The 19,356-nt window shown below is 51.8% G+C and overlaps 1 protein-coding gene across 1 annotated transcript in view; it reads right to left on the reverse strand.

Moving 5' to 3' along the window:
* The window catches only part of wdr46 (WD repeat domain 46), an 88,158-nt gene that overhangs the window by 47,623 nt on the left and 21,179 nt on the right, over nucleotides 1–19,356 (reverse strand). The window contains exons 4-9 of the mRNA XM_070866751.1: nucleotides 18,936–19,048; nucleotides 13,518–13,605; nucleotides 11,501–11,562; nucleotides 9,317–9,421; nucleotides 2,698–2,848; nucleotides 35–170 (exon numbers count right to left, since the gene is read on the reverse strand). Of these exons, the coding sequence (XP_070722852.1) occupies nucleotides 35–170; nucleotides 2,698–2,848; nucleotides 9,317–9,421; nucleotides 11,501–11,562; nucleotides 13,518–13,605; nucleotides 18,936–19,048 (655 nt within the window). The remainder of the gene's footprint in view (nucleotides 1–34; nucleotides 171–2,697; nucleotides 2,849–9,316; nucleotides 9,422–11,500; nucleotides 11,563–13,517; nucleotides 13,606–18,935; nucleotides 19,049–19,356) is intronic.

A 19,356-nucleotide genomic window follows, 5' to 3' on the forward strand; every position in this document is an offset into this window, starting at 1 on the left:
CACCAGACCCCCCCCCCCCTCCCCACCCCCTTACCCTGCGAGTGTCCCAAGTGAATGATGGCGTTGTAAGGATTCTGGGCCATCACATCCAGACGTCCAGTCTTGGTGCATGTGGCCACCACTTCTTTCCCCACAGACACATCCAGGTACTGCAGGAATCCTCGGGCACTCTGCAGGTGGGCAGTGTAAAACACCGAGAGACAGAGAGAGACAGAGACACAGACAGAGAGAGAGACGCACAGAGAGAGAGAGAGAGAGAGAGAGAGAGAGAGAGAGAGAGAGACAGAGAGAGAGACAGAGAGAGAGAGACAGAGAGACAGAGAGAGAGACAGAGAGAGAGAGAGAGAGAGAGACAGACAGACAGAGAGAGAGAGAGACAGAGAGAGAGAGAGAGAGAGACAGAGAGAGAGACAGAGAGAGAGAGACAGAGAGAGAGACACAGAGAGACACACAGAGAGACACACAGAGAGACACACAGAGAGACACACAGAGAGACACACAGAGAGAGAGAGAGACACACAGAGAGAGAGAGAGACAGAGAGAGAGAGAGAGACGGATAGAGAGACAGAGAGAGAGAGAGAGAGACAGAGAGAGAGAGAGAGACGGATAGAGAGACAGAGAGAGAGAGACAGAGAGACACAGAGAGAGGGAGACACAGAGAGAGAGAGACAGAGAGAGAGAGAGAGAGAGAGAGACAGAGAGAGACAGAGAGAGAGACAGAGAGAGAGAGAGAGAGAGAGACAGAGAGAGAGAGAGAGACGGATAGAGAGACAGAGAGAGAGAGACAGAGAGACACAGAGAGAGGGAGACACAGAGAGAGGGAGACACAGAGACTCTGAGTTAGTTGGTTTCCAAGGTTACAGGTTACACAGTATTCAGGCTCCAGTTTAAAAACAAGTTTGCGTTAATGCCAAAGGAACTGTGCTATGTTGGACTTTTAGATTTCTCTCAATTAAAATAAGTGTCGCGATTTTGTTTTAATGGAAAAACATTTTTAAACCAAATCTAAGCAATTGGTAAGTTGCAACTTCAGATACTGAACACATTTACTGCACAGAAGGTCATTCAGCCAATCCTGTTTGTGTTAGCTCCTTGCTACAGAAATCCCAAACTAATCCCACTGCCTCGCTCTCTCCCCATAGTCCTGTATCAATCCCAAACTAATCCCACTGCCCCGCTCTCTCCCCATAAACCCTGTATCAATCCCAAACTAATCCCACTGCCCCGCTCTCCCCACAGACCTGTATCAGTCCCAAACTAATCCCACTGCCCCGCTCTCTCCCCATAGCCCTGTATCAATCCCAAACTAATCCCACTGTCCCGCTCTCTCCCCATAGCCCTGTATCAATCCCAAACTAATCCCACTGCCCCGCTCTCCCCATAGACCTGTATCAGTCCCAAACTAATCCCACTGCCCCGCTCTCTCCCCATAGCCCTGTATCAATCCCAAACTAATCCCACTGTCCCGCTCTCTCCCCATAGCCCTGTATCAATCCTCAAACTAATCCCACTGCCCCGCTCTCTCCCCATAAACCCTGTATCAATCCCAAACTAATCCCACTGTCCCGCTCTCTCCCCATAGCCCTGTATCAATCCTCAAACTAATCCCACTGTCCCGCTCTCTCCCCATAGCCCTGTATCAATCCTCAAACTAATCCCACTGCCCCGCTCTCTCCCCATAAACCCTGTATCAATCCCAAACTAATCTCACTGCCCCGCTCTCTCCCCATAGACCTGCATCAGTCCCAAACTAATCCCACTGTCCCGCTCTCTCCCCATAGTCCTGTATCAATCCCCAAACTAATCCCACTGCCCCGCTCTCTCCCCATAAACCCTGTATCAATCCCAAACTAATCCCACTGTCCCGCTCTCTCCCCATAGCCCTGTATCAATCCTCAAACTAATCCCACTGTCCCGCTCTCTCCCCATAGCCCTGTATCAATCCTCAAACTAATCCCACTGCCCCGCTCTCCCCATAGCCCTGTGTCAATCCCAAACTAATCCCACTGTCCCGCTCTCTCCCCATAGCCCTGTATCAATCCTCAAACTAATCCCACTGTCCCGCTCTCTCCCCATAGCCCTGTATCAATCCCCAAACTAATCCCACTGCCCCGCTCTCTCCCCATAGTCCTGTATCAATCCCCAAACTAATCCCACTGCCCCGCTCTCTCCCCATAGCCCTGAATCAATCCCCAAACTAATCCCACTGCCCCGCTCTCTCCCCATAGCCCTGTATCAATCCCCAAACTAATCCCACTGCCCCGCTCTCTTCCCCATAGCCCTGTATCAATCCCCAAACTAATCCCACTGCCCCGCTCTCTCCCCATAAACCCTGTATCAATCCCAAACTAATCCCACTGCCCCGCTCTCTCCCCATAAACCCTGCATCAATCCCAAACTAATCCCACGGCCCCGCTCTCTCCCCAGAGACCTGAATCAATCCCCAAACTAATCCCACGGCCCCGCTCTCTCCCTCTACATCAATTATTCATCCACTTTTTCCAATTCAACTGACATTTAAACAGTACTTGGATGTGCAGTTGAAGTGCCGTAACCCACAGGGCTACGGACCGAGAGCGGGAAAGTGGGATTAGGCCGGGTAGCTCTTGGTCGGCCGGCGCGGCACACGACGGGACGAAATGGCCTCCTTCCCTGCTGCGAATGTCTGTGATTCTATTCTACCGCTCGGCCACTCACGCAAGTTGCCAGGAGGAAGTGATAGGGCAGGAATTCCATCCGCAAGACATCGTTGAACTTCTTCACACAGTGCAACTCGATGCCCTGGTTGTCGTAGATGTACAGCCACTTCTTCTGTGCCACAGCAAACATGGTCTCCGTGTGCAGCCACCTTCAAAAACACAACGGGAAGGGTCTTTCACCGAGAGGAGCGAGCAGCTCGACAACTAACCTTGGCTCAGCACCAACTGATGAGCACATCGACGATCCCGCCCCTGGGACGCAGCAGACTCAAAATAATTTGAGGATGTAACTGATAGAGTAGATAAGGGAGAACCAGTGGATGTAGTGTATTTGGATTTTCAGAAGGCCTTTGATAAAGTCCCACATAAGAGGTTAGTGTGCAAAATTAAAGCACGTAGGATTGGGGGTAATGTACTGGCATGGATGGAAAATTGGTTAACTGACAGGAAACAGAGAGTAGGAATAAACGGGTCTTTGTCAGGGTGGCGGGCAGTGACTAGTGGGGTACCACAGGGATCAGTGCTGGAGCCCCAGCTATTCACAATATATATAAATGATTTGGATGAGGGAACCAAATGTAATATTTCCAAGTTTGCTGACGAGTCAAAACTCGGTGGGATTGTGAGTTGTGAGGAGGATGCAAGGTGATTTAGATCGGTTGAGTGAGTGGGCAAACACATGGCAGATGCAGTATAACGTGGATACATGTGAAGTTATCCATTTTGGTAGGAAAAACATTAAGTACAAAGTATTATTGAAATGGTGATGGCTCGGGAAGTGTGGATGTACAGAGGGACCTGGGTGTCCTTGTACACCAGTCAGTGAGAGCAAACCTGCCGGTGCAGCAAGCAGTTAGGGAGGTGAATGGTATGTTGGCCGTCATTACAAGAGGGTTCGAGTACAGGAGCAAGGATGTCTTACTCCAGTTATACAGGGCCTTGGTGAGACCGCACCTGGAGTATTGTGAGCAGTTCTGGTCTCCTTACCTAAGGAAGGATATACTTGCCACAGAGCGAATGCAGCAAAGGTTCACCAGACTGATTCCTGGGATGGCAGGACTGTGGTATGAGGAGAGATTGGGTCAACTGGGCCTGTATTCACTGGAGTTTAGAAGAATGAGAGGGGATCTCATTGAAAGGTATAAAATTCTGACGGGGTTGGACAGACTGGATGTGGGGAGGATGTTTCCCCGGGGCTGGGAAGTCTAGAACAAGGGCTCACAGTCTCAGGATACAGGATAGGAAATTTAGGAGCGAGATGAGGAGAAATGTTTTTCACTCCGAGGATGGTGAACCTGTGGAATTCTCTACCACAGAAGGCTGTGGAGGCCAAGTCACTGAATATATTTAAGAGGGAGCTAGATAGATTTCTAGACACAAAAGACATCAAGGGGTATGGGGAGAAAGCGGGAATATGGCGTTGAGATAGAGGATCAGCCATGATCCTATTGAATGGTGGTGCAGGCTCGAAGGGCCGAATGGCCTACTCCTGCTATTTTCTATGTTGCTATGTTTCAGTTCCCAGACCATATCCGTTCTTTGCCCGACATCACCACTAGGGGTCAGCAGCGCTGCATGCAGGGAAGCACCAGTCCTGAATCAGCTGGGCGACATGAATTTATAACCCACTTCCTGTTCTCTAACTCGTGTCCCAGTGTGTTCTCTCTCTCTCTCTCTCTCTCTGAACGACACGTGCATGAAACACAAAAGGATAGTCTGCAGGTACAGCAAGTGATCAGGAAGGCCAATGGTATCTTGGCCTTTATTGCAAAGGGGATGGAGTATAAAAGCAGGGAAGTCTTGCTCCAGTTATACAGGGTATTGGTGAGGCCACACCTGGAGTACTGCGTGCAGTTTTGTTCTCCGTCTTTACGAAAGGATATACTTGCTTTGGAGGCAGTTCAGAGAAGGTTCACTCGGTTGATTCCGGGGATGAGGGGGTTGACTTATGAGGAAAGGTTGAGGAGGTTGGGCCTCTACTCATTGGAGTTCAGAAGAATGAGAGGTGATCTTATCGAAACGTATAAGATTATGAGGGGGCTCGACAAGGTGGATGCAGAGAGGATGTTTCCACTGATGGGGGAGACTAGAACTAGGGGGCATGGTCTTAGAATAAGGGGCCGCCCATTTAAAACTGAGATGAGGAGGAATTTCTTCTCTCAGAGGGTTGTAAATCTGTGGAATTCTCTGCCCCAGAGAGCTGTGGAGGCTGGGTCATTGAATATATTTAAGGCGGAGATAGACAGATTTTTGAGCGATAAGGGAGTGAAAGGTTATGGGGAGCGGGCGGGGAAGTGGAGCTGAGTCCATGATCGGATCAGCCGTGATCGTATTAAATGGCGGAGCAGGCTCGAGGGGCCGAATTCTAGAAGATTTGTCGAGCATGAGATGGTGAGTGTGTGCAGCTTACTGGGAATTAGAGGCTGCCTCCATTCTGGAACAGAGGGAGCGGTCACTGGACATTGACGAGAAGCAACGTTGGCTGTGACCTGTGACCCCCGACCCCCTCTCCACTGAGGTCAACTGGAGCGTCCTCACTATTTGAAGATCAGTTCATTGAGCAGAGGCCGGGAATCAGATCCATTAGGAGCAGATCCTTCAGTAAAGCCCAAAGCCCTGTCCCAGCTAGCTGGGAGCAGCGGACGGACATAAGAACATAAGAAATAGGAACAGGAGTAAACATAGAAAACATAGAAAATAGGTGCAGGTGTAGGCCATTCGGCCCATCGAGCCTGCACCACCATTCAATAAGATCATGGCTGATCATTCACCTCAGTACCCCCTTCCTGCTTTCTCTCCATACCCCTTGATCCCTTTAGCCGTAAGGGCCACATCTAACTCCCTCTTGAATATATCCAATGAACTGGCCTCAACAACTCTCTGCGGTAGGGAATTCCACAGGTTCACAACTCTCTGAGTGAAGAAGTTTCTCCTCATCTCGGTCCTAAATGGCTTACCCCTTATCCTTAGACTGTCTCCCCTGGTTCTGGACTTCCCCAACGTCAGGAACATTCTTCCTGCATCTAACCTGTCCAGTCCCGTCAGAATTTTATATGTTTCTACAAGATCCCCTCTCATCCTTCTAAACTCCAGTGAATACAGGCCCAGTCGATCCAGTCTTGCTACATATGTCAGTCCTGCCATCCCGGGAATCAGTCTGGTGAACCTTCGCTGCACTCCCTCAATAGCAAGAATGTCCTTCCTCAGATTAGGAGACCAAAACTGAACACAATATTCCAGGTGTGGCCTCACCAAGGCCCTGTACAACTGCAGTAAGACCTCCCTGCTCCTATACTCAAATCCCCTCGCTATGAAGGCCAACATACCATTTGCCTTCTTCACCGCCTGCTGTACCTGCATGCCAACTTTCAATGACTGATGTACCATGACACCCAGGTCTCGTTGCACCTCCCCTTTTCTTAATCTGCTGCCATTCAGATAATAATCTGCCTTCGTGTTTTTATCCACATTATACTGCATCTGCCATGCATTTGCCCACTCACCTAACCTGTCCAAGTCACCCTGCAGCCTCTTAGCATCCTCCTCACAGCTCACACCACCACCCAGCTTAGTGTCATCTGCAAACTTGGAGATATTACACTCAATTCCTTCATCTAAATCATTAATGTATATTGTAAATAGCTGGGGTCCCAGCACTGAGCCCTGCGGCACCCCACTAGTCACTGCCTGCCATTCTGCAAAGGACCCGTTTATCCCGACTCTCTGCTTCCTGTCTGCCAACCAGTTCTCTATCCACGTCAGTACATTACCCCCAATACCATACGCTTTAATTTTGAAAGTCCAAATACACCACATCCACTGGTTCTCCCTTGTCCACTCTACTAGTTACATCCTCAAAAAATTCCAGAAGGTTTGTCAAGCATGATTTCCCTTTCATAAATCCATGCTGACTTGGACCGGTCCTGTCACTGCTTTTCAAATGCGCTGCTATTTCATCCTTAACAATTGATTCCAACATTTTCCCCACTCCTGATGTCAGGCTAACCGGTCTATAATTACCCGCTTTCTCTCTCCCTCCTTTTTTAAAAAGTGGTGATACATTAGCTACCCTCCAGTCCATAGGAACCGATCCAGTCAATAGACTGTTGGAAAATGATCACCAATGTATCCACTATTTCTGGGGCCACTTCCTTAAGTCATGTCAGGCGGTCTGTCAGGAGCTGCAGCTGGACACACTTCCTGCATAGATAGTAGTCAGGGATACTGGAAGTGTCCCTTATTTCCCACGTAGCACAGGAGGAGCATGATACAGGTCTGGGCTCTCCTGCCATCACCTAACCCTTAAATTAATTTTAATTTGGAAACAATGCCAAAGGTTTCTTAGAGCCAATGAAGTCGTTTTGGAGTACAGTCACTTTTTGAAATGTAGAAAATGTGGCAGCCAATTTGCGCATAGCAAGCTCCCACAAACAGCAATGTGATAATGGCCAGGTAATCCATTTTTTTAAGTCATATTGTTTGTGGGATAAATATTGGCCCCATAGACACCGGGGATAACTCCCCTGCTCTTCTTCAAAATAGTGGCCGTGGGATCTTTTACATTCACCCGAGAGAGCAGACAGTTTAACGTCTCATCTGAAAGACGACACCTCTGACAGTACGGCGCTCCGACAGCGCGGCACTCCCTCAGTATTGTGCTGAAAATGCTACAAATCCCCCGGGAGGACAGACGCACCAACGTTAGCGTCCTCGACCAGGCCCAACATCCCCAGCATCGAAGCACTGACCACACTCGACCAGCTCCGCTGGGCAGGGCCACATTGTTCGCATGGCCCCCAGACACGAGACTCCCCAAAGCAAGCGCTCTACTCGGAACTCCTTCACGGCAAGCGAGCCCCAGGTGGGCAGAGGAAACGTTACAAGGGACCACCCTCAAAGCCTCCCTGATAAAGTGCAACATCCCCCACCGACACCTGGGAGTCCCTGGGCCCAAAGACCAGACCGCCCTAAGTGGAGGAAGTGCATCCGGGAGGGCGCTGAGCACCTCGAGTCTCGTCGTCGAGAGCGTGCAGAAAGCAAGCGCAGGCAGCGGAAGGAGCGTGCGACAAACCAGTCCCACCCTCCCCTTCCCTCAACCACTGTCTGTCCCACCTGTGACAGGGACTGTGGTTCTTGTATTGGACTGTTCAGCCACCTGAGAACTCACTGAGTGGAAGCAAGTCTTCCTCGATTCCGAGGGACTGCCGATGATGATGATGATGATGGGAGTGTCAGCCTGGATCATTGTGCTCGAGTCCCTGGAATGGGTTTGAATCCACAACCTTCTGACTCAGGCGAGAATGGCTCAGAGATTGGGATCAGCAAAAAGCAACAACGATGGCAGAATTTAATGGCATGCAGCAGGACGTTTGAGAGCCTGGTCTTATTTAGATCCAAGCCTTCCTTCACCGGAGGTATGCGGAATGGGTTTGGCTGTTGTGTGATGGTTGATCAGAGGGCAATGGTAGTCAAGCTGACACTGGGACTCTGCATGGATTGTAAAGTTGAAGGACGGGAGCAAAAGGTATATTAACCGCGACCATCAGTCAGCTGCCCCAGCGGGAATACAATTAACAGAGTCTCAGCCAGTGCCTCAGTGGGCAGCACCCTTGCCTCTGAATCAGAAGGTTGTGGGTTCGAGTCCCACTCTAGGGACTTGAGGACAAAAATCTCGGCTGACACTCCAAGTGCAGTGCTGAGGGAGCGCCGCACTGTCAGAGGGGCGTTGCTGAGGGAGCGCCGCACTGTCGGAGGGGCAGTACTGAGGGAGCGCCGCACTGTCGGAGGGGCAGTACTGAGGGAGCGCCGCACTGTCGGAGGGGCGGTGCTGAGGGAGCGCCGCACTGTCGGAGGGGCAGTACTGAGGGAGCGCCGCTCTGTCGGAGGGGCAGTACTGAGGGAGTGCCGCACTGTCTGAGGGGCGGTACTGAGGGAGCGCCGCTCTGTCGGAGGGGCAGTACTGAGGGAGCGCCGCACTGTCGGAGGGGCGTTGCTGAGGGAGTGCCGCACTGTCGGAGGGGCAGTACTGAGGGAGCGCCGCTCTGTCGGAGGGGCGGTACTGAGGGAGCGCCGCTCTGTCGGAGGGGCAGTACTGAGGGAGCGCCGCACTGTCGGAGGGGCAGTACTGAGGGAGCGCCGCTCTGTCGGAGGGGCAGTACTGAGGGAGCGCCGCACTGTCGGAGGGGCGGTGCTGAGGGAGCGCCGCACTGTCGGAGATGCCGTCTTTCGGATAAGACATTAAACCGAGGTCCCGTCTGCTCTCAGGTGGACGTAGAAGATCCCATGGCACTATTCGAAGAGCAGGGGTGTTCTCCCCGCTGTCCTGGCCAATATTCATCCCTTAAATCAACACCAAGTTTGCTGTTTGTGGGAGCTTGCTGTGCTTAAGTTGGCTGCCATATTTCTTATATTACAACATCGACTTCACTCCAAAAGTAATTCATTGGCTGTAAAGTGCTTTGAGACATCTGGTGGTCGTGAAAGGCGCTATAGAAATGCAAGTCTTTCCTTCTAAATATGGCCGGACGCACTTCCTGGTATTGATCAGGATGAAACTGCTTTTTCGTTAATCCCGAAATTACTCTTTGCACGCGGGCGGAAGGAGACTGTGCAGTTACCGGACGTCATTGATGCGTTCCATCACGTTGGTCTCACACAGGAGCTGCTTGGTGTGCCAGTCCAGAGCCGCAACGTGACCCCTGCGTCCGGCCAACAGCAGGTGCCTGAGGGGAGAGAAGCACAAAATATCTCAGTACATTGCCGAGAGAGAGACAGAGGGAGCGAGACATAGGGAGCGAGACAGAGAGAGAGACAGAGAGCGAGAGACAGAGAGCGAGAGACAGAGAGCGAGAGACAGAGAGAGACAGAGAGCGAGAGACAGAGAGCGAGAGACAGAGAGCGAGAGAGAGAGACAGAGAGCGAGAGACAGAGAGCGAGAGACAGAGAGCGAGAGACAGAGAGCGAGAGACAGAGAGAGACAGAGAGCGAGAGACAGAGAGCGAGAGACAGAGAGCGAGAGAGAGAGAGAGACAGAGAGAGAGAGAGAGAGACAGAGAGAGAGAGAGAGAGAGACAGAGAGAGAGAGACAGAGAGAGAGAGACAGAGAGAGAGAGAGACAGAGAGAGAGCGAGACAGAGAGAGAGAGACAGAGAGAGACAGAGACAGAGACAGAGACAGAGACAGAGAGAGAGAGAGAGAGACAGAGAGCGAGACAAAGACAGAGAGAGAGAGACAGAGAGAGAGACAGAGAGAGAGACAGAGAGAGAGACAGAGAGAGACAGAGACAGAGAGAGAGACAGAGAGAGAGACAGAGAGAGAGACAGAGAGAGAGAGAGACAGAGAGAGAGACAGAGACGCGTGAGAGAGCGGGCGCGAGAGGGAGCGGGCCAGGGCGCGAGAGACACCCCCCCACTATATATCATCCCCACCACCCCCCGGGGAATAATCCCACACACACCACTATATATATTACCCCCCCCCCCCCCCAGGAATAATCCCACATACAGAGAGCGAGAGACAGAGAGAGAGAGACAGAGAGACCGGATGGAGGTGGGCAAGATTAGGCTCCGGACCGGTTTGGGGTATGGCGAGAAAGCAGGAATGGGGTACTGAAGTTGCATATTCAACCATGAACTCATTGAATGGTGGTGCAGGCTCGAAGGGCCGAATGGCCTACTCCTGCACCTATTTTCTATGTTTCGATGTTTCTATTCAGATAGATTGAGTAACTGAGCAAACACATGGCAGATGCAGGATAACGTGGATAAATGTGAAGTTATCCACTTTGGTCGGAAAAACATAAGGACAAAGTATTATTTAAATGGTGATGGCTCGGGAAGTGCGGATGTACAGAGGGACCTGGGTGTCCTTGTACACCAGTCAGTGAGAGCAAACCTGCCGGTGCAGCAAGCAGTTAGGGAGGCCAATGGTATGTTGGCCTTCATTGCAAGAGCATTTGAGTACAGGAGCAAGGATGTCTTACTCCAGTTATACAGGGCCTTGGTGAGACCACACCTGGAGTATTGTGCGCAGTTTTGGTCTCCTTACCTTGTCATAGAGGGAGTGCAGCGAAGGTTCACCAGACTGATTCCTGGGAGGGCAGGACTGTTGTATGAGGAGAGATTGGGTCGACTGGGCCTGTATTCACTGGAGTTTAGAAGAATGAGAGGGGATCTCATTGAAAGGTATAAAATTCTGACGGGGTTGGACAGACTGGATGTGGGGAGGATGTTTCCCCGGGGCTGGGAAGTCTAGAACAAGGGGTCACACAGTCTCAGGATACGGGGTAGGAAATTTAGGAGCGAGATGAGGAGAAATGTTTTCACTCCGAGGGTGGTGAACCTGTGGAATTCTCTACCACAGAAGGCTGTGGGGGCCAAGTCACTGAATATATTTAAGAGGGAGATCGATAGATTTCTAGACACAAAAGGCATCAAGGGGTATGGGGAGAAAGCGGGAATATGGCGTTGAGATAGAGGATCAGCCATGATCCTATTGAATGGTGGTGCAGGCTCGAGGGGCCGAATGGCCTACTCCTGCTATTTTCTATGTTGCTATGTTTCAGTTCCCAGACCATATCCGTTCTTTGCCCGACATCACCACTAGGGGTCAGCAGCGCTGCATGCAGGGAAGCACCAGTCCTGAATCAGCTGGGCGACATGAATTTATAACCCACTTCCTGTTCTCTAACTCGTGTCCCAGTGTGTTCTCTCTCTCTCTCTCTCCTCTCTCTCTCTCTCTCTCTCTCTCTCTCTCTCTCTCTCTCTGAACGACACGTGCAGTCATACAACCGGTTCCTCTACCTGCCATTCCTGGTGTAGTTTATTCTGTACGGGCCAAACTGATTGAGGTCGAGATTGAAGTGCTGTGGGGGGAGGAAAGACAGACATTAAAAGCATTTAAAAGATGTAAACACATGTTAGACCACCACCTCCAGTGCAGCCTTCGGCTACCTGAGGAAAAGAGTGTTCGAAGACCAGGCCCTCAAATCTGCCACCAAGCCCATGGTCTACAGGGCTGTAGTGATACCCGCCCTCCTGTATGGCTCAGAGACACGGACCATGTACAGTAGACACCTCAAGTCGCTGGAGAAATACCACCAACGCTGTCTCCGCAAGATCCTACAAATCCCCCAGGAGGACAGACGCACCAACGTTAGCGTCCTCGACCAGGCCCAACATCCCCAGCATCGAAGCACTGACCACACTCGACCAGCTCCGCTGGGCAGGGCCACATTGTCCGCATGTCCCCCCAGACACGAGACTCCCCAAAGCAAGCGCTCTACTCGGAACTCCTTCACGGCAAACGAGTCAAAGGTGGGCAGAGGAAACGTTACAAGGGACCACCCTCAAAGCCCACCCTGATAAAGTGCAACATCCCCACCGACACCTGGGAGTCCCTGGCCAAAGACCAGTCCGCCCTAAGTGGAGGAAGTGCATCTGGGAGGGCGCTGAGCACCTCGAGTCTCGTCGCCGAGAGCGTGCAGAAAGCAAGCGCAGGCAGCGGAAGGAGCGTGCGGCAAACCAGTCCCACCCTCCCCTTCCCTCAACCACTGTCTGTCCCACCTGTGACAGGGACTGTGGTTCTCGTATTGGACTGTTCAGCCACCTAAGGACTCATTTTAAGATCAACTGGGCTTGTATTCACTGGAGTTCAGATGAGTGAGAGGGGACCTCCTAGAAACTTTGGACAGGTTAGATGCAGGAAGAATGTTCCCGATGTTGGGGAAGTCCAGAACCAGGGGTCACAGTTTAAGGATAAGGGGTAAGCCATTTAGGACCGAGATGAGGAGAAACTTCTTCACCCAGACAGTAGTGAACCTGTGGAATTCTCTACCACAGAAAGTAGTTGAGGCCAATTCACTAAATATATTCAAAATATTCAAAAGGGAGTTAGATGAAGTCCTTACTACTCGGGGGATCAAGGGGTATGGTGAGAAAGCAGAAAGTTTCATGTTCAGCCATGAACTCATTGAATGGCGGTGCAGGCTCGAAGGGCCGAATGGCCTACTCCTGCACCTATTTTCTATGTTTCTAAGAGTGGAAGCAAGTCTTCCTCGATTCCGAGGGACTGCCTGTGATGATGATGAAAGGGTTTAAAAGATGTAAACACATGTTAAAACATTCACAAACAAAGCTGGAAGCAGATTTTAATGGCGGATTCAGATGAGAGGCGATCTTATCGAAACTTATAAAGATAATGAGACGGCTCGACAATGTGGATCCAGAGAGGATATTTCCACTCATGGGGGAAACTAAATCTTGGGGACATAGACTTAGAATAAGGGGCTGTCCATTTAAAACTGAGATGAGGAGGAATTTCTTCCTCTCAGAGGGTTGGAAATCTGTGGAATTCGCTGCCTCAGAGAGCTGTGGAAGCCGGGACATTGAATAAATTTAAGACAGAGATAGACAGTTTCTTAACCGATAAGAGAATAAGGGAGCGGGCGGGGAAGTGGAGCCGAGTCCATGATCGGATCAGCCATGGTCGTATTAAGTGGCGGAGCAGGCTCGAGGGGCCGAATGGCCGACTCCTGCACCTATTTCTTATGTTCTCATGTAGGAAGATGGAATAAGCCAGTCGCACTGACCTACTTAATTAAGATGGGTGGGCAGCCTCAAAGCATCTGGTGACTATCGTTCTAATATTTGCTCCTGCCTGTTCTAATATTTCTGCATAAGTGCCCCTGAAGTTTGAACGACAAACAAACATTCCCAGCAACTTGGGGTGGGGGGGCGGGGAAGAGCAGGGTTGGTTCTGGATCGTGGGGTCAGGTCGACCGCAGCCCCCTCGCTTTGTTAAGTGTCAAGCGGCGCTGACCTTTGAACTGCTGGTGATATCCACAGCGTCTGCAATGTCCTGTTGTTGGATCACACAAGAGTCCTCCCCCTCATCGGCCTCCAGGAACCTGGGATTGGAGACAGAAAACAAGAGGAGGAGAGAGTGGCGTTGGAACACACGATGAACGTACACCAGAGATTTGTTTTTTTTAGTACTTTGATGTTGCAGCCGTTCCAGGACAGTTTTAATTATTCTCACAGCTTTATTCCATAAGCATGCGCACTCTGCCTGCCTTTGACAAACAAACATCATGGCTATTACGTCAAAATTAGGAGCAGGAGTCGGCCATTCGGCCCCTCGAGCCTGCTCCGCCATTCAACAAGATCAAGGCTGATCAACTCCACTTTCCCGCCCGATCCCCATATCCCCGAGACTCCAAAAATCTACCGATCTCAGCCTTGAGTATACTCAAGGACTGAGCCTCCACAGCGCTCTGGGGCAGAGAATTCCACAGATTCAGCCCCCTCTGAGCGAAGAAATCCCTCCTCACCTCAGTCCTAAATGGCCGAGCCCTTATCCTGAGACTGTGTGACCCCTGGTTCTAGACTCCCCACCCTCCCTGCGTCTACCCGGTCAAGCCCCCTCAGAATCTTGCACTTTCTTCTAAACTCCAGTATAGGCCCAATCTACACACTCTCTCCTCCTCAGACGGCCCTCTCATCCCAGGAATTAATCTGGTGAACCTTCGTTGTACCGCCTCCAAGGAGAGTATGTCCTTCCTCAGCGACGTGATCGGTAAGCCCAGGAGAGGCGCGAGTTCGGGGGCCCAGGAGAGGCGAGGGGCCCAGGGGGCAGCACGGGGCCCAGCCCACACTGTGCGATGTGTGGGCGCACTGGGCTCGTGCAGCAGAGCTGGTCTCCAGTCGTCCTGGTTAACCCTGGCCCACTGGACCGAGGCCTCGCTCTATCAAGCCCCGTGTGGTGGCTGGTGTGCAACGGTCACCCCACGTTAAAACAAACCCACCCACAGGCATCTTCCACCCTTCAGGATGTAGTTCGGGATCCGGAATATTAGGTCCTTCATTGAAACACCTGGGAACTCATCCCTTTTTGGTGTGGAAGCAAGCCATCCTCACTTCGAGGGACCACAACAGTGCACAGTACTTCCAGGTGCGATCTCACCAAGGCCCTGTGCAATTGCAACAGGACTTCCCTTCCGCCAACCCCCTTGCTTTAAAGGACATACCATTTGCCTTCCATTGTGCTTATAGCACGTAAGAATTAAGAGCAGGAGACCACCATTCGGCCCCTCGTTCCTGCATTACACATCAACTTCGACAAGGCTCCCCGCCCTAAACCCGCGACCTCTACCCGCCGAGAAGGATAAGGGCAGCAGGTCCATGGGAACACCATCACCTCCACGTTCCCCTCCCAGTCACACACACCATCCCTCGACTTGGAAATATATCGGCCGTTCCTCCATCGTCGCTGGGTCACAATCCTGGAACTCCCTCCCTAACAGCCACTGTGGGAGCACCTTCACCACACGGACTGCAGCAAGCTTCATTTATGTAGCGCCTTGAACGTCCCAAGGCGCCTTCATAGGAGCATTAGGAGATAAAAAGAATTTGACACAGAGCCACACAACTAGAAATTAGGGCAGGTGAGCAAAGGCTGAGTCAGGGGGAGGTTTTAAGGAGCGTCTTGAAGGAGGAAAGAGAGGTAGAGAGGCGGAGAGGTTCAGGGAGGGAGTTCCAGAGCTTGGGGCCCAGGCAACAGAAGGCACGGCCACCGATGGTGGAGCGATTATAATCATCATCATAGGCAGTCCCTCGGAATCGAGGAAGACTTCCACTCTTAACATGAGTCCTTAGTACTGCACCTCCGACAGTGCGGCACTCCCTCAGTACTGCCCCTCCGACAGGGCGGCATTCCCTCAGTACTGCCCCTCCGACAGTGCGGCGCTCCCTCAATACTGCCCCTCCGACAGTGCGGCGCTCCCTCAATACTGCCCCTCCGACAGTGCGGCGCTCCCTCAGTACTGCCTCTCCGACAGGGCAGCGCTCCCTCAGTACTGCCCCTCCGACAGTGCGGCGCTCCCTCAGTACTGCCCCTCCGACAGGGCGGCGCTCCCTCAGTACTGCCCCTCCGACAGTGCGGCGCTCCCTCAGTACTGCCCCTCCGACAGTACGGCGCTCCCTCAGTACTGCCCCTCCGACAGGGCGGCGCTCCCTCAGTACTGCCCCTCCGACAGTGCGGCGCTCCCTCAGTACTGCCCCTCCGACAGGGCGGCACTCCCTCAGTACTGCCCCTCCGACAGGGCGGCACTCCCTCAGTACTGCCCCTCCGACAGTGCGGCGGAACTCAGTACTAGCCCCAGGTTGTGAGGCTTCGAGCCATGACCGTCTGACTTAAGAGACTGGGTTGCTTAGACTCTGATCCAAGGCCGACTCTTGGAACTCTACTCGAGTCTCAATGCTGTTGCATCTGGATTTTCAGGCACTCACTTTGCACAAGACTCAGTCTGCACCTTGTGACAGTCTTGAGCCTTGCTATAGCTGCAGGTCGACCCTTGTGCAATGTCCAAATACCAGGGCACAAAGTCCCTGCGAGTCCGACCCTTGGCACTGCCACAGCACCGACCCTGTGCACAGGGGGCTATCTATCCGGCGGGAGAGGTGTAAGGTTACTAATCTTCAGAAAAACGCAGACTATGAACTAAAAATTGATTGATACAAGCCTTGGAATTAAGCTGGACAATTAAGGGCAACCTGTGGTCAGGAACTAAAACTAACTTCATGCATAACAAACAATGGAGTTCTTACGTGAGGCCCTGCACTTGATTGACCAGGGTGGGGGAAACAACCCATTGGAGACAGCAAGTCTGTAATAAGATCTGTTTGAAGACCAGACCCTCAAAATTGCCACCAAGCTCATGGTCTACAGGGCTGTAGTGATACCCGCCCCCCTGTACGGCTCAGAGACATGGACCATGTACAGTAGACACCTCAAGTTGCTGGAGAAATACCACCAACGATGTCTCCGCAAGATCCTACAAATCCCCTGGGAGGACAGACGCACCAACGTTAGTGTCCTCGACCAGGCCCAACATCCCCAGCATCGAAGCACTGACCACACTCGACCAGCTCCGCTGGGCAGGGCCACATTGTCCGCATGTCCCCCAGACACGAGACTCCCCAAAGCAAGCGCTCTACTCGAAACTCCTTCACGGCAAGCGAGCCCCAGGTGGGCAGAGGAAACGTTACAAGGGACACACCCTCAAAGCCTCCCTGATAAAGTGCAACATGCCCACCGACACCTGGGAGTCCCTGGCCAAAGACCAGACTGCCCTAAGTGGAGGAAGTGCATCCGGGAGGGTGCTGAGCACCTCGAGTCTCGTCGCCGAGAGCGTGCAGAAAGCAAGCGCAGGCAGCAGAAGGAGCGTGCGGCAAACCAGTCCCACCCTCCCCTTCCCTCAACCACTGTCTGTCCCACCTGTGACAGGGACTGTGGCTCTCGTATTGGACTGTTCAGTCACCTGAGAACTCGCTGTTAGAGTGAAAGCAATCTTCCTCGATTCTGAGGGACTGCCTATGATGATCAGATCAGACAACAAAAAGGACCAACCAGTTAAACGGATCGATAATCGAATTTCATCACAGCGGGAAAATTATAAACTTGAATATAAATATACGGACACAGACAGCAGAACATAAGAAATAGGAGCAAGAGTCGGCCATTCGGCCCCTCGAGCCTGCTCCGCCATTCAATACGATCATGGCTGATCCGATCATGGAATCAGCTCCACTTCCCAGTCCGCTCCCCATAACCCATTAGCGTTTAAGAAACTGTCTATCTCTGTCTTAAATTTATTCAATATCACAGCTTCCAAAGCTCTCTGAAGCAGCGAATTCCACAGATTTACAACCCTCAGAAGAAACTCACCCTCATCTCAGTTTTAAATGGGCGGCCCCTTATTCTAAGACCATACCCCCTAGTTCTAGTCTCCCCCATCAGTGGAAACATCCTCTCTGCATCCACCTTGTCGAGCCCCCCTCATAATCTTATACATTTCAATAAGATCACCTCTCATTCTTCTGAACTCCAATGAGTAGAGGCCCAACCTCCTCAACCTTTCCTCATAAGTCAACCCCCCCCATCTCCGGAATCAACCGAGTGAACCTTCTCTGAACTGCCTCCAAAGCAAGTACATCCTTTCGTAAATACGGAGACCAAAACTGCACGCAGTACTCCAGGTGTGGCCTCACCAATACCCTGTATAACTGGAGCAAGACTTCCCTGCTTTTATACTCCATCCCCCTTTGCAATAAAGGCCAAGATTCCATTGGCCTTCCTGATCACTTGCTGTACCTGACATACAAGCAGCAAAAGTTGAGCAGAAGCAGGAGGAAGAGCAGAAGAAACAGCAGCAAGCAGGCACTGCGGAGATCGGACAGAAGAGGTACAGCCAGGGCTGGTGATTGTATGTCTAAAGTCACATTTTTCTCGGCAGTCTAGTCCTGTAGTTTGCAGTCATTTTTTTTTTTGTTGCGTAATAAAACGGACACTGACTTAAGCCGAAACAACCATGTGTTGTCCTTTCCCACTATAAGTTCCAAGATCGAAGAATCAGAGCCATCATCATCATCGGCAGTCCCTCGGAATCGAGGAAAACTCGCTTCCACTCCCAAAGTGAGTTCTCTGGTGGCTGAACAGTCCGATACGAGAGCCACAGACCCTGCCACAGGTGGGACAGACATTGGTCGAGGGAAGGGGTGGGTGGGGCTGGTTTGACGCGCGCTCCTTCCGCTGCCTGCGCTTGGCCTCTTCACGCTCTTTGCGTTGAGACTCGAAGAGCTCAGCGCCCTCCCGGATGCACTTTCTCCACCTCGGGCGGTCTGCGGCCAGGGACTCCCAGGTGTCGGTGGGTGATGTCGCACTTTACCAGGGTGGCCTTGAGGGTGGTCCTTGTAACGTTTCCGCTGCCCACCTTTGGCTCGTTTACCACGAAGGAGCTCCGCGTAAAGCAATAGCTTCGGGAGTCTCGTGTCTGGCATGCGAACCATGTGGCCTGCCCAGCGGAGCTGATCGAGTGTGGTCAGTGTTTCGATGCTGGGGATGTTGGCCTGAACGAGGACACTGATGTTGGTGCGCCTGCCCTCCCGGGGGATTTGCAGGATCTTGCGAAGACATCGTGGTCGACAGGGCTGTAGTAATACCCGCCCTCCTGTACAGATCTGCGGCATGGACGACGTATAGAAGGCACCTCAAGTCGCTGGAGGTATATCGCCAACGATGTCTCCGCAAGAATCAGAGTAGCGTGACCAAAACATACACCCTACAGGGGCAATGATTGCCCATGCGCACGGGTCAGCTGAGATGGCGAGTTGGACCACGAGACAGCGCTGCCCACCAACCCTGTCCTCAAACACCACCAACGAATAGATGGGTCCTTACCCAGCCTCCTCTGGCAGCAGCAGGTCAAAGCGAGCAGCCTGTCTCTGAGCCTGCTTATAATTCTTCTCCAGGGTCTTCATTCGATTCTTCAGCTTCTTATTAGCAATTTCACCCTCGAGAGAAAAAAAAAACCATAAGTTCACTGAAAGTTAACATGCAGGTACAGCAAGCAATTAAGAAAGCAAACAGCCTTTATGACAAGAGGATTTCAGTACAACAGTAAATACTGCAACTAAATCGGGCCCTGGTGAGGCCACACCTGGAGTACTGCGTGCAGTTCTGGTTTCCTTATTTACGAAAGGATATACTTGCTTTGGAGGCAGTTCGGAAAAGGTTCACTCGGTTGATTCTGGAGATGAGGGGGTTGACTTATGAGGAAAGGTTGAGGAGGTTGGGCCTCTACTCATTGAAGTTCAGAAGA

This window comes from Pristiophorus japonicus, chromosome 23 (assembly GCF_044704955.1).
Source record: "Pristiophorus japonicus isolate sPriJap1 chromosome 23, sPriJap1.hap1, whole genome shotgun sequence".
Taxonomy (NCBI): Eukaryota; Metazoa; Chordata; class Chondrichthyes; family Pristiophoridae; genus Pristiophorus; species Pristiophorus japonicus.